Consider the following 15,233-nt stretch of genomic DNA (forward strand, 5'->3'; position numbering starts at 1 on the left):
ATGCAAGGAAATAAGTAAGTTCAGAAAGTACACAAGGCACAGGAAAGTGAGAAGAAAATTAAATTGAAGAAAACAAGAGGAAGAAAGATGAACCAAACAACAGTTAAACCCTAGAAAATTCATCCCTATTCATGGCAGTCTGCTTTGTTCCTCTTAAAAGTTCATGAATATTGCTATGGAAATTGTGATAGAAAAACCTTGACTCCTCTGAGCACTCACACAGCCATTATTTAGAGAAAAACCCCAACCCAAACAGATTATTTTTCCTGCAATTTTTGTAAGAAAAGACTGAAAAGAGAACCACTTTTATAACCAAGCTCGTTTATTCTTCTATGCTTTCTTAGGCAGTAGAATAGAAGAAAGGCTGTTTCTTCCCATCTTTAACGAGGAAACAGATATGCAATCTGGTTTTACAGATTCATTGTTAACAATGCAAACCACTATTTTTATAATTTGGGTTCAGAAGACAGGGCAGTGTTCAATTTTCCTCTATACATTCACATTCTTATAAAGAGATAGTCCATACAGTGTTAAAATCTGTAATTTTAAACTTCTATTGCCCAGAAGAGGAAAGCATAACACAATGAAAACATTTCTGAGATGACAGATCTATGTTCTTTCATGGGAATAGTAGAAAATGTGCCAAACCAGTCATAAATTAACTTTATCAGTCATAAATTAGCTTTATCACATAAGTCAGATATGACATGATTTAAACCACAGAAATGTGGTTTAAATATAACAAAGCTAGTGTGTGACAAGATGTCCTAGCCCTCAGCAGAGTGATGCAGCCAAAGCAAGGAATGATCCTCTGAAATATGCCAAAAGAGAGAACTGCAGTGTTATCTGCCCTCCATCCCTGGGCTGCTGCAGGGAACAAGTTTATTTCATTAATTCAATGATGAAATTACATTAGATTAATTTATCTACACTTATGAACTTGCTCAACCACTCTGTAATGGAAAATATTCACATGCTGAGGAAGTCAAGTCTTTTTCATGCTCTCCCAACTTCTCCCCCTCCTGCAAACCTTGATGGGCAGCCCCAGCCATGAGCAGCTCCTGCTCTCAGCCCAGGGAAGAAGCTGAGCCCCTCCTTGCAGCACATTTCAACCAGGAGTGCAATTCCTGATCTGTGATAACTGACAAGTTCCTCACAAGTATTTCCTCCTTAAGAAATCAGCATAATTCTATTCTGCTTTCTGTGATTAATTGCATTTGAGAAAAGTATATTCTGCAGGGGTTTCCAAACATAACAAGCAGCTGTTAAAAGCCATTCACTGTAATTAAAGTGGTTTTAGATTTACAAAGAGCTGGCTTTCCCACATCCTTCTTAATTTGAATCTTGCAAAGTTTGCTCCAGTCTTGCCTTTGTTTGGCTAACATTTATGTAAAGGAATATGAGATAGGGAAATAAAGGTACACATTCAGAGAGAAGAGGTAACACACATAGAATCCTCTCTTTCCTGTATCCCACAACAGATGTTTGCTTGCTTTTTAACTTGTGCATATCAAAATCCAGGGTGGGAACACATAGGAAGAGTGTTGTGTCAAATATTGGTTTTAAAATCAAAAAGCTCATTTAATATCCCACACTTTCTTTTTTTGATTTTTAAAATATATAAAATAAGAAAAATAATTTAAAACCAAGACCATGAATGTATATAGATAAAAAACCCAGTCACCTCTCCTTGTGTGTGTGTGTGTGTTTCATGTTATGAAACATAAATTCTGTTACAAAAATGCCTCCCCTATTTGTAAATATTATGATGGCATTAAAATAATAGTAATGCCTGTGTAATGCCAGAATAGAGAGCATGCAAAGAGCTTACAGTGAGCAAAGAGCAGCTGGTTAGAACACAATAGTCCTCTGTCACAACAGCTTGGAATTTATTTTGTGTGAGCAGCACTGCATATAGATTATCAGAAGTACCTGTCAGATGAATTACCTGTGGGAACCACTCTGACTCCCCAAGAGCTTTGAGGAATGTTGCCTCAGAGTCAGTAGGAATTGTGCTGGGAACACAAGCTCTCATCAGCTTTTTAAAGCTCGCCTTCGTCTGCCGGATGTCACTGAATTCAACAGGAACAAATTCACAATTCAAAGCAAAATCTAGTTTGAACCCCTGTATGAAAAGGACAACAGCAGATGTAATTTAAAAGGGAAGCATATTTTTCACTGACAGTCTCCTTAAATCCTAAAGTCTTGCCTGCTTTATTGCCAAGTAATTAATTCCTCATGAAAAATCGGTGGAGTTAAACACCTGCCCAGGATAATAAAAAATATAATAAAAATCCTTGCAAAATGTACCACAATAAAGTACCCAACTATAACGATAACAGCAGAATGTACTGCACAGCAGTCATGCTTTCTATAATAATTAGAATTATTCTAGCAGTAGTAGTGGTGAAAAACCAAAGTCCAGTGACAATCTGTTCAGTTCCTTACACACAACATAGTGTACTTTAACATTTTCAAAGCTAATCAACAATAAACAAATAAAAATGAAAATATCTGTATGGATGACATATGAAGAGTGCAGGACACATTTTGGGAGTTCAATAAAGCAGAAAAAAGTAACCCTGACACCCAAAAAGAAGCCTCATAAGTGCAAAGCAGCTGAGTCATCTAAACCATCACTGGGCATTGAGGGAGTTGTTTGGCTGAAGCACCTTGTTCAGCACAGAGCAGCAGCTGGATGATTTTCCTAGCAGAATTCCTCATGTTTTATTTAACTTACTGCATTCAGCAATAAGAGAGGAGGACTGAATTAAGAGAATAAGTTAGCTGACTGAAAAAAATCCCCACCAACCCCCAAAGGATTATGATGAAAAGGATAATATGGAGACCATTATTGGAAAAACAATTCTCATGTATGAAGCATCACTGAAGATGTGCATGCCAAACTTTTGGAGTTTTCTTCAGAAATTGCTTTCATTGAATTAAACTTGGCCTGCAAATAATCTTCATTAAGCTCCTTCATAGAATGCCAATCGAAAATGCAGGAAAGTGAAAGCCTGGTTTTAATTCTGTTTATACTTTGCGTGGTTCAAAAATAAATTCAATAACTCAACAATGGCAAGTTGGAATAATACATGACAAAAGCAACTGAGGAATGTAGCACCATTTCTTTAAAATGTTGTACATTTCTGTTTGCCTCATCAAATTCTTTCATGTGATATTTAGCAGAATAAAGCAGTAGTTTCTGCTACACAGCTGGAGATGCATGACTGAACTCTTCACTTATCATTAATTAAGAAATCAAACAAATAGAAACAGTCATTATTAGTGGAATAAAGTAATTTGATTCTATGTAATTGATGCATTATTCTGGTACAGCACGTCTCCTCCACCTCCTGATAGAACATAATTTCAGAAAAAAATGGATAGTGATGTGTTTTCCTACTACCAGTAATGGGTTTTGGACCTTTTGTATTTTAAAAAATACATTAATATTTTATGTATGTTCACATTTTGAGTAAGAAAGTAGAAAAAAATGAGTTTCTTAATCTTTGAATGCAGAGATTAAAAAAAAAAAATCTGAAAACATTTTCAGAAAACAAGTAAAACTACTAAGAATTAGAGGATACCTGTTTTTCAAACAATTCCATCTAAAACATTAAAATCTACCAAATAATATGTACAAAACTGTAGACATCATGGTCCTCTCCATGTAATCAAATCAGGAGTTCTGGGTTGGCCAATTCTCATCAACTTGGCTTTGTGTGAGTTTAGTGCTGCCCACAGTAATGAGCATTTCCTTCTCTGATAATTGCTTTGCCAGCTAACAAAATTTTGTTTCCTTTATAACATATTTCCATCTTATCTTGAATACCATTTATTGTTTGTAACAACATGAGAATAATTAAACTCAACCAAATAAAAACTACATTAAACATGAGAAAAAATTAAATTGTCATTACCCGTAACTGAGATTTTTCTCCAAATATATAGAGGGCTGCTTGTCTTCTCAGCAGCTGACTTTGCAGAAAGGAGCTGCTGCTGTAGGGAGGGGGGTTATCCTTCCCTGCAAGCCTTGCACCAACATCAATGAATGGAGTCTGAGTGTTGATAAATCGGTTGCTTGAACGAAGACTCGCCCATACACCTTCATAAGGATGAAGAATATTTAAAAAACATTTTGTGTGAAGCACTGGAGATCATATTTACTTACAAAGATGCTTAAATGTGTCACATGCATCCCTCACAGGACATAATTAACAGCATGTACTGGAAAGAAATAGATTTGTAACAGAAATTCTCAAAACCATCCTACTGCATGGTTTAACCTCAGACTCTCATCTAACTCTGCTTTCTACTGTAGAGAAAAGAGCTGCTGTGATCTCAGTGACACAGTGATAAACCACAATTTGCAGATAGCAATGTCCATGTAAGTGCATGGAAATGAAATTTCTAGAGGGATGGAAATCAGGAAAGTGCAGAAATCCCAAAGCTGGCAGCAACATGAAGCGCAGTGGGATGTGCAAGCAGCAATCCTTGACTGGTGCGGCATTCACATTCTCTGAACAGAGAGACATCATTCTCTCTCTCAGGGCTTTTTCCTGGAGAAGCACAGAGAGAAGAAGAGAAAACAATTCTTATCTCTACTTGCTGCTCCTGTTGTGTTTGCATATGTAGAATGTGTTAGGAAGATTGTTTACCTGAAGGGAGTTCTTAATTGGATTCTGGTGATGGTCATTTATATTAATTGGGTCAAAGCTGTGTCCTGGCTGTCTCAAGACAGCCACAGCTTTTTCTTTATTATGTAGTTTAGTATAGTAAAGTATAGTAGAGTAAAGTGGAGTGGAGTAGAGTAGAGTATGTATCTCTTTAATATAGTATAATGTAATACAATCTATTTTAATAAAGCAATTGTTCAGCATTCTGGATCAACAGAGTCATATGCCAATCATTGCATTTTACTACAGAATGGCATCACCCCAACACCCCAGCAGCACTCTGAGTCTGCACTGTGTACACCTGGCTGCTGCAGCTCCATTGGCACTGCCAGGGCAGATTCTACAGCAGACAGCCATGCTCTCATCTCATCATGCTCAAGCAAGTTTGGTGATTTTAACATAAGAAAGTAGCAATTTTTAATCTGATTTTTAAAATCAGATTGTCAAGGCCTGTTTAGTGCTAGAAGAAAAGACAAGCAGCAAATATTTTTCTGTTTCTTGTACTTCAATTAATAACCAGGATTTTGTGAGATTGTTTTTGTGTGTGCAATGTGAGGCATGTGAAAGGTATTGGATTCTCAGAGTATGAATAGCACTACTTGAAAATCAAATCCCTTAAAGTACACTAAATTTGGCATCCAAATGGCAGTGTGAAATTCCTTATCCTAATATGCAGTAAATCAGATTATCAGAAGAGACTCTTGTCCATAAATCTGTGAAGCAAGATATCCAAAAGAGGCACCAGAAATACCTCATAGGACTAGAAATTTAGATACCATAGGACCAACACCCACCCCTCTTCAGGAAAATCCAACAATGTGCATAGTTAACATTTCTTGCACAGAACAAAAAAGATGCAGATAACAGTAAATTCCACTGAGATAGCTCAACTGGCAAAATAATTTGATTCTATATTTTAGAAGCAGGATTGTGTTTCTATTAAAAAATAATTCTGTACAGTAACTCTCAACAGGGATTGTCTGTACGGCTTAGCTTGTCTGCCTGTCTGGCTGCTAGTCTGAGATGTGAGGAGATGAACTGCAGCAACTGAGAGTGGCTGGCAAGGAGTTCTGGGCAGTAACACCTCTCAAAAGCTCCCACTTCACAGCCAGCCACTTTTATAAACACCTCAAGCAGTAAAGGAGGGTGTTTAGTACAAACTTTTATTCCATGTCTCAGCTACTACATGTGAAATAATAGCGACTTTAGCAAGCAGAAATGACAGCAAACACTTAATAAGAGAAAGAAGTTCTCATTCATTTGGTATGAAAAATTTCCAACACAAACTGCTGTCCCCAAAGATGAAGAGTACAAAAATACACAGTGACACTTTGGAGCATTTCACAAATGCACTCATCATCAGCACTTGTGGCACATCAAAAGCAACAGAACTGGCTACAAATACATGCAGATGAAAATGCTTGCCAGCATGGACAGCAGTGATTAAAAGGCACAATTATGTTTCTACTGTACTTTTGCTTAGTACTTTATTTTTGTTAGCAGTATCTTATGTATTACTGTATTATGACTTTCTGATTTGACAGTAATCCATTTTCCCCTGTTCATTAGCATTAATAATAACTATGGAAAGAAATTCATTCACTAGATAACAGTGTTTCTCAGCTATTTTCCTAAAGCAGTAGGAATACTAAACTCTTTTCCAGAACTGATTTTTAGCTGTTTAAAATTTTCACACAGAAAATTTTCTGCATATCACTCTGTGTTACATCACTGTCACTGTGCATACATTCAGTGGGCAAAAAACCTCCAAAACATAACAAATCCACAACACTGAGCTAAAACCCTCAGAATTTTGTTAGTGCAGAAACAAGGCTTTCTGTCAGTATCACTTTAGAATTAATTAAGACATAGCAGCAGAAGATGGTAGAAAAGAATGGGCTTTCAGGACACAGAATACAGTACCTTGGTGGACTCTTTCCTTAGTTGCTGATTTGGAATTGGAATGAGTGAAACATTTATCTCTGTGCCCAAGCACTGGCAGATAACAGTTAAGACAGAAGGAGGAGGAATGGAATGCACATTGCAGCGAAACACATTGCAGGAGAGAAGAAAAGGGTTACTTATTAATTTCCAAAGATCTAGTATATATTGCAATTCTTTATAGTACATGATTTATCAGACAGCACAAATCTCAGGCATCACAAGACAACACATCAATCAAGCCACAAAACCAATATAAATGGGAAGGAGGCATCAATTTATCAAACAGGAATAATTTCCATTGTCATTGCAATAGCTTCAGACATGTTGCAAAGCCACCATGTGTTTTTCCATAATTATAATACTAAAGGAAATGTAATGATTAAATCATTCTGTTGAATAATTTATTGAAAGTTTCTATCCAGCTGAAAGTTAGTTTGATTAAAAATCCCAACATTAATGCCTGTTATAATAAGCTGGTTTAGTCTAGGGACATTAAGTGTAGAATTTGATGGACCTCAAAATTAAAGCAGAATGCAAGATATTAGTTCTGTACACCTACAAACATTTTTAAAAACCTGTGTACAAGTATAGAATTTAGAAAACATGTAATAAGTACTACAGAAAGAGATCTTCTTTCCCCTTGCAAAAATCATCATTTTCTGTGGGAGCCTTATGAGTTTATTAGTGCATTTATCTTTGGCTCAAAACCCACATCAACATAATTGAGTCCTTTTAATACAAATATTCTATTAAATCATACTCAAAATGTTAATGTTCCCTGCTTTGGAAATAATTCTCTGAGCTGGGTCTGTATTTTTAAATTATAAATATCCTAATATTACTCCAATAGTGGCAAAACATCCTGAGGAAACTTCTTATTCTGCTAAATGACACAGCAATGCCAGGTAAGAAGTGCTGCTCTGCAGAACCAATTTATACTTACAAAGGAAGGAAGAGCAAAAGCTATGGCTTTTGAGTGAACTTGCAGCTCTCATGAAAAGTATCAACCAAGAAAAGGTCAAAGAATGAAAATACATTATGAAACATAAGTATTTGACCAAATATTTCAGATCAAAACCAACTTGACTGAGCTTTGGGCAGATGCTTTGTGACAAAGTTCCAGATAAAGTAAAAAAGTCATACTTGACACAGACACAAATATTCAGAACAACTGACGAGTGCTCAGAACAATGATGGTTTTAAAAAATTAGAAATACTGTTCATGCACTAGAACATATATTCTAACTTATATTTCAAAATTATACGTATTACAAATACATTGTCTGGCACAAAAAAATAGAAAATGTAATTTTCTACTGGTATCATAGCTGAACCTGGCTTTTGAGCCTTGGTATGTGTGATAATAAACACAAGGAAAGAAAAGAGTGGTACAGAATCCAAACCACAAAACCACTGCTATTGTATTTTGCACAGTGTACAATCCATAGCTGCTTGCTGCCTCTCATGTGAAATATATCTAGCTGAGAAAAAGTAGTGAGGAACTTTGTGATAATGGATTTGAGAACAATTTTAGTGATTTTATATACTCTGTGTATTTTTTAATTTCTTTTAAAAGAATTATGTCAGCTAACATAAAACCCCCCAGTGTTTACTTCTCTCCAGGGAGATATTCCCTTTCTCTGTTCCCTCTTCTCCTGTCAACTTCTCACCTTCCCAGGGCTCCCACTGTACTTGTCAAACATTCTCATGTTTCAGTGTGGCAGAGATCCAGCAAGACACAAGATAACTCCCCTGCCCTCCTCCTGATTACTGCTGAAATTCAGCCAAGGGACTCCACTGTCCAATAAAACACCATGGCTGTGACCTCATTCTGCCTTCAGGCTCCTTTTTTCTTCTTTGAGTAGCAACAAACTCATCCCATCACACTTAGCACGAACTCTAATCCTAGAAACCAGCAGCAGTTATTTCAGTAACCCCTTTATCTTCAAAGGACAACTTCCACCCAGCACCCAGAGAGCTTTCCCTGACTTATCTGCAGCCCCTTCCCCGCCCCTCAGCAGCCCTGGGCTGCACAAGGGGATGGAGCAGGAGCAAAGCTCAGCTGGCAGCACTGCCAGGGCTGCAGGCTCAGCCAGGCTGGGCACAGCCCCGTTCATTCACCCCAGAGCTGCAGCCCCCACTGCCTCCTGCCCTGCTCACCCACATCACCTGCTTTACTCACCTCAGCTTCAGCACAGGAACGACACAGAGAGCACAGAACATAAACAAAACTCTCACATAAGAAATATGCATTGACTGTGATTAATGAAAATGCACAGAATTCCTGTGATTCATGAAAATCCCCCAGTCTTTGGTGATCCCCATGTCCTCTCCTGCCCTTCCTCTCTTCCCTTCTGCTACAATTCTCACATCACTTCCCAACACATCCCTGAGCATTTTCCTTTCTCCCTCCCTCTGTTATTCTTTCCTTCATTTCCATAATCCCATCCTACCTCTTCTGGATTTTTTTCTCTCTACAAAATATTTTCATTCTTCCCCATATGAGCTGCAGGTCTTGTATCCCACAAGAAGATTTAGGTTGCAATGGACCTCAGCAGGCCAATGTAAACCTAACTAATTTCAGATGCTAAAAGTATCAAAAGAGAAGAAAAACAGCATTTAGATGCTTAGAAATATCTGTCAAAGGAGCCTTCATGGCTGAAAGGGAATAAATCAAATAAAAAATGCTCTCTTTTATGGAATAGATTCATCCCTATTTCAACAAACCTATATTTAAGAAATTTGGTCCACTAATTTATGCACATGTTGCATATACAAAAAATCACAACTTCATCAGACTGGAGGTGTAGAAGTAGATGGAATCCCCCTAACCAAAAGAAATGTTCTTGTGGAAATGGCACTGATGAGCCCCTGTATCTAGGAATAACTGATCCAAAAAATGAATTTTATCTTCCTACCTACTACACCTGGCCACATAAGTCCCTACTACTGAGAGTAAAACTGTTCACTGATTATTTGCAATGTTAGAAAGCATCAGCAAAGCTTCAGACACATATTGAAATTATTTGTAATTGCAGATTCTAAAGTCTATAGAATTCTTATATAAAAATATGCACTTTCAGGCCATACACAGACAAATTAAAAATATGGATGAATCCCAAATTATCTAGAAACATAATCCCTATCTGAGTGCTTAATTTTTCACTAATTCCAACATGAAACCAACTTTATTTCAATGGAAAGTAAAGGATTTGAACAGAAATTAGATAATGTTGTGGACTGAGACCAATCTAATTTCTGTTTTGTTGTTTCACAGAGCAACAAATCAGTAAAGAGTATAATTATTTTTATTTCACTAACAGTTTTCATAATTTATTACTTCAAAGAATAGACTTTGAGCTAGTCTTACTAACCTCCTCGAGCAAAGCTATTGGATAGATTTACATCCAAATGTCCTGGCACTACCTGCTTAAACACAGTGGACATTCTTGAAGCCCTCGTTTCAGTGCCTAAAGTCAGCCAAAAAAAGAATAGAAGATTAAAAAAGCTACAGTGTTAACCAGACTAATACTTAATATGACTGATTAAATGCCCTTTTTCACCCAACACAGCGAATTCTTGCCAATTTTGTACTTTGGATTTAGTTTTTAACACAAACGTGTACATTGGCAACAGTATGGAGGTGTTAGATACAGCTAAGCAATCAACATATTTTACAATAAATGAAGCAAAGCACACACACTTTGGGATGGTGTTACTTTACAAGAAAAGCCACTGTTTGGCAGTATTAGGCCAATTACAACCGAGTAAGACAAGACAGATACAATTTCAAGTCACACAGTCCTTCCTGACACGTTGGGGTTATCCTCACCTAAACCTCACTAGGTTTCATCATAAAATAACTGAAATAAAACATGGATTATCTTCTTCATGGCTCCACCTAGGCATAAATCAAATAGTGTCTTTTGAACTAATTATTACTGCAAAAAGAGCTCTATTTGGGAATTACATTAGTAGAAATACCCATTATGAGTATGTAAAGCATAAAGAGGCCTCTATGCCTTCCATTGCTGCTGCAGCTAAACAATGTTATCTGTTCTGATCTTACAACCTCATACTTCCTCACTATACAAAACACCAGATTTTGCCTCATTATATACAATAGAGCAGATTTTGCATCCTTTTAAATCTGGTAGTCTTTTATTCAATAGGCAGTTTATACTTCATTAGTTATAAAAGACTTTACTGCCAGATTAATATTGAAAAGTATTTCAGGAAAGATTACAAGCATCCTTCACACAGAGAAACTTATTCACTGAAACTAAGAGTGAACAGGCTACCTGGAAAGCCTAACAATAAAGAAACAACAGAATTCCTATGGAACACTGCACTATCACTAAATCAGAGAAAAGTCTCAGCTGAGCCAGAGAAAAGCACTGTACAGAGGAGTTTTACCTGGAGACAGAGCAATGGTTGGGCTGACAGTGAGGGTGTTACTGCCATTCCTCTTGCAGTGGACGGATATCACATTCAGCAAGGCTTGCAGGTATTTCTCCTGTTCTATACTGCTTGAAGATTCTAGAGAAGTGGGGGCTAGAGTCACAAGAAGAATGGAATGCATTAAAAAAGAAAAATACAATTTGTAAATACACAGAATAAAAGGCTTACTGTGTAAAGCAAGGCATTGAAAATGTCCTGGTTTGTCTGTGAAAGGTTCAAAAAGCCTCTCCTTTGATGACAAGCTGTTCATCACCTGGCTGCACAGCAGGACCCAGAAATGTTCTCTTGCATTCCACACTAAGCTGAACTTCTGAGACTTTCACCTCGTGGTCACTACTTAAAACATTCATCACTAGCCATAACATCAGCACAAATTGAGCAAAGATCATGCAGCTTTTCTTTCACTCTCCAAACAAAAAGTAACATTTCTAAGGTTGTGCTGCTTGTCAGTAAAATGTGCAGAGAACAGACAGAACTCTTTCTTTAACAAAAGTAAGTTAAAACCATACTCAATCAGCTCTTCCTCATTCTAGAAAAGGAAGACTACTTACCTGTACTTGGAGGTTCCTTGGGATACAGTGCCCATTACAAAAGTTAAGAAACCATTAACAAAACACAGAACCCTCAAAAATAAGGAAAACAAATAATCCCAGCCATTGTGGCATGCCAAAAACCCTCAAAAAAGAGAAAAACAAATATTCCCAACCATTGTGGGATCCCAACCATAAAGTTCACCCATTGCGTCCAGGAGCAAGGACCTAAGGAAAGGAGATGAAGCTCAGGTCCTGGGCCATAGCATGATGACAAAATAGTGTTCAGTATCAAAGAGTCAGTTTGGTTTTTTTCAAATAGCAAACAAAAGTTTTGGAATTCCAGTTTATTGCAGCCATCTTTGGACTTACTGTAGGGCAAAAGTTTCATAGCTGCTTAAACCAGGACTTGGTATCTTCCTCACAGGAGCCAACATTTGCAATAAGAGTCAAAGAATTTGATTGAGCACATTTTGACAAAACACAATGGTAATTTGTAAATAGTTTTCTCCAATGATGACCCAATCAGATTCTATGCTGGAAACTAATAGACAGTTAGGTAATTAGCTGGAGGTGGCAAAAGAAATTTCAAGATAGAAATTAGTTTCTGAATTGAAAGTAAAATTAGGAAGTGATGATGTTTCCTGTAGGACAGATCATGCTGTTTCTTTCTGAGCAAGTGGAAAAAGCTGAGCAGGAACATTATTTTCTCTTCTACTCCTAAGCAGGATTTACACATCCTGCAATCTACTGGAATGTTCTCTGGGTCCCCTAGCCCTTGAAATAATACTACAAAAAGTCAATTTAGGTCCTAACAATTCAGTTAAATTAAAAGAAATGAGCTGTCTAAATGAAAGGATAATGTCTATACCACTTGCACTGACAAGGGTTTATTTTGTGAAGAGTATTGCGTGTGTTTTAGAAAACAGCTTGACTTACATCAAAGTCTGTCATTGAACCAAGCAGATACCAGAATTAAAGACTGAGGGCAAAAATGTCCTTGTGATGGTTTAGAGATGGAAAATCTGTCCCTTCATCCTCACAACTCATCCCATCACAGCAGCATACAGAGGTGACTCAAAGCATTGCCCCTACCAGCAATGAACTGGGATTTCTATGAAATCACCACCTTTCATGTGCTGTATCCCATGGGAAAGTCACCACAGAAACATGGATTTAAATAAAAGATGGGGGATGAGGTAATTTTATCCCATTTAATTTTGTTTTTGTCTCAGGAAAGAAATGCATTGCTTAGTCCTGCAGTGCTAATATGTGCTTTATATGCCTGGTCACAGGTTGCTCCATCTTTATTTTACAAGTCCTAATACAATCAATAATTCAGCCTGAACCAAGGTAACTGTTCTCTTGGATAGTGTTGCTACATCCAAGATACATAAACGTTCTTTCCATAGCATAGCTGACCAATAAATGCTATTTTAGGCGTAGAATGTCATATTTAGAACTACAGTGCTCTGCAACAGAATTCCCAGAGAGGTCAAAGTAATTCAGAAACCAACTTGCAGGTTTCAAAGGAACATTTCAAAAGACCTATATACTCTCCATCTCATATCTGAACATCTGTTAATAATCTTTTTTTGGACAGACGTTAGAAAACACAATTCTGTGGCACATGCAGTTTGGTTCCACACAGAAATTAAGTATTGTGCATAATTTCTCAAAAACTATGTTCTGTGCTTCTTATACAACACACTGACCTCCAACTAAGCTCTGAAAACTTGCGTAACACACCACGTAACAGGAAATCACAAAAATGTTCACCAAGTTCCAGCAGCCCCCCCTTGTTTCTCAGTATCAATCCAGAACTGACCAATAAAAATCTACTCCTATTTAGGAAAGAATGAATTTGTCAACTTGAATTTAACTCCAGATTCTCTTTGTCCTCTTAGTTTGCTTCACAACGCGTTTTCCATTATAGACTTCCCTTCCCTGCACACAACTCCTGCTGAGGCAGCTCTGTACAACTACCTTTGCTGATCACTTTTGTTTCAACAAGGTTCAACTCCATTAAAAGAAAGATGAACACCCTAGAAATATTCTCCATTCTCCTTCCTGAGGGAAGTCTCCATCTTCTTCACGCTTAAAAGGAGCAGTAACTCCAAAAGCAAGTATCTGTCAGACACAGATATTGTCAATCCATTTATCTATTCCATAATATTCTGGTGGACATATGGCCATTGCAATATAAAATTCTATATAAAACACAGACTTATATAAAATTAAGTTAGAATTATATAAACTTTATATAAAATTAAGAAAAGAAACCATCAGAAAATTACTGCAGAAAATATCAAAGTGTTTGTCTTTACATAATTGTGAGACTATTCTTGCAATAGTCTCAAAAAAAGTCTTTTTTCAATTTATTCTCTATTTGTACCACGTTAAAGATGCCTCATCTGTATTTCAGCCAGGACAATCAGTATTAAATCAGTTGAAGACTAACATTTGAATTGCCATGCCTGGGATTCACACCATAAGGATGTGGAAAAGCTGGTGCAGCCATTAGCTTTGGCAGCTGCTGTGTCAACTATTGGTGCTACCTCACTGGTTCATTTTATTAATCCTTTCAACAAAAACACATTAGATAAATTTCAGTTCATTGCCTTCATCACTCCAACTAAAAAATGTTTCCACAAAACACTGAAGAGCTACATTCAATCAGTGTTATAGCAATGAATATTCAGCAGATAATTAGTGATTCACAAATTAGCCTTAACGGTCAGTCTAGATACTGTCTAACAATAAAACATTTTTCTAATATCTTTGAAATAATGAGATTTTAAAGGTGCATTTGCTACACACAAAATCTCAATATGTCTGATAAAATTGCTCTTAAAAGTAAGAAAAACATGGTTTCCATAAAGGTATTCTGTGAAGGAAAAATTATGGAGGACTATGTAAAAAATATTTGAATCATAATCTTCAAATTACATTTATAGAATATTTCAAAACCTATAAGAAGGATACTGTACACTTATGTACACATAAGTGTACAGTATCCCTCTTATAGGTTTTGAAATATTCTACAGAACACACTTGAATAGAGTGAAAATTTTTACTTGCCTTTTAGCCATTACTGGGGAGAAATTAAAACATAAACAGGACATAAGAATCTCTTTGATACTTTAATGAGTTTCTGGTACTCCGATTTGACCTCACATTTCCTTTTCCTCCAAGAAGAAAAATTATGGCCTAATTCTAGAATAATTTCTAAACAACTATCAGTTTGATTAAAGAAAATACTGACTCATTCTTGGCATGAAGTTAACTGTGAAAAGCTATTAGCATGAGATGGAAATCCAGGCAGTCAGAAGTATCCTAAACACTGCGTGTAAATGATGGAAGTCAACAAATGTTATTCCCAAAATTAATGTTACCCTAATATTATACTCTTCTGAAAAACTAACTATTCTGATACATCTTGTGTTGGCCCAATCTCTAAATTACTCATTCACATTTTTTGAACTGTTTTCACAGCATTCAGGATTTTGACACGCAGTAACTAAAAACATCAGGTAACCACTTATACCCTGAGACTTCTGATTCAACCAAATCACTGATTTTCCTCTGGCAAAACCAGCATTTCCCTGTGACATTCCTG

At 36.7% G+C, this 15,233-nt stretch overlaps 1 protein-coding gene across 1 annotated transcript in view; it reads right to left on the bottom strand.

The window, feature by feature from the left end:
- SBF2 (SET binding factor 2) overlaps positions 1-15,233 on the bottom strand; it is a 196,342-nt gene that overhangs the window by 21,157 nt on the left and 159,952 nt on the right. The window contains exons 28-33 of the mRNA XM_014309240.2: positions 11,636-11,651; positions 11,040-11,177; positions 9,998-10,093; positions 6,603-6,674; positions 3,924-4,108; positions 1,949-2,125 (exon numbers count right to left, since the gene is read on the bottom strand). Coding sequence (XP_014164715.1) covers positions 1,949-2,125; positions 3,924-4,108; positions 6,603-6,674; positions 9,998-10,093; positions 11,040-11,177; positions 11,636-11,651 — 684 coding nt within the window. The remainder of the gene's footprint in view (positions 1-1,948; positions 2,126-3,923; positions 4,109-6,602; positions 6,675-9,997; positions 10,094-11,039; positions 11,178-11,635; positions 11,652-15,233) is intronic.

Source organism: Geospiza fortis, unplaced genomic scaffold, assembly GCF_000277835.1.
Source record: "Geospiza fortis unplaced genomic scaffold, GeoFor_1.0 scaffold450, whole genome shotgun sequence".
NCBI classification, from domain to species: Eukaryota; Metazoa; Chordata; class Aves; order Passeriformes; family Thraupidae; genus Geospiza; species Geospiza fortis.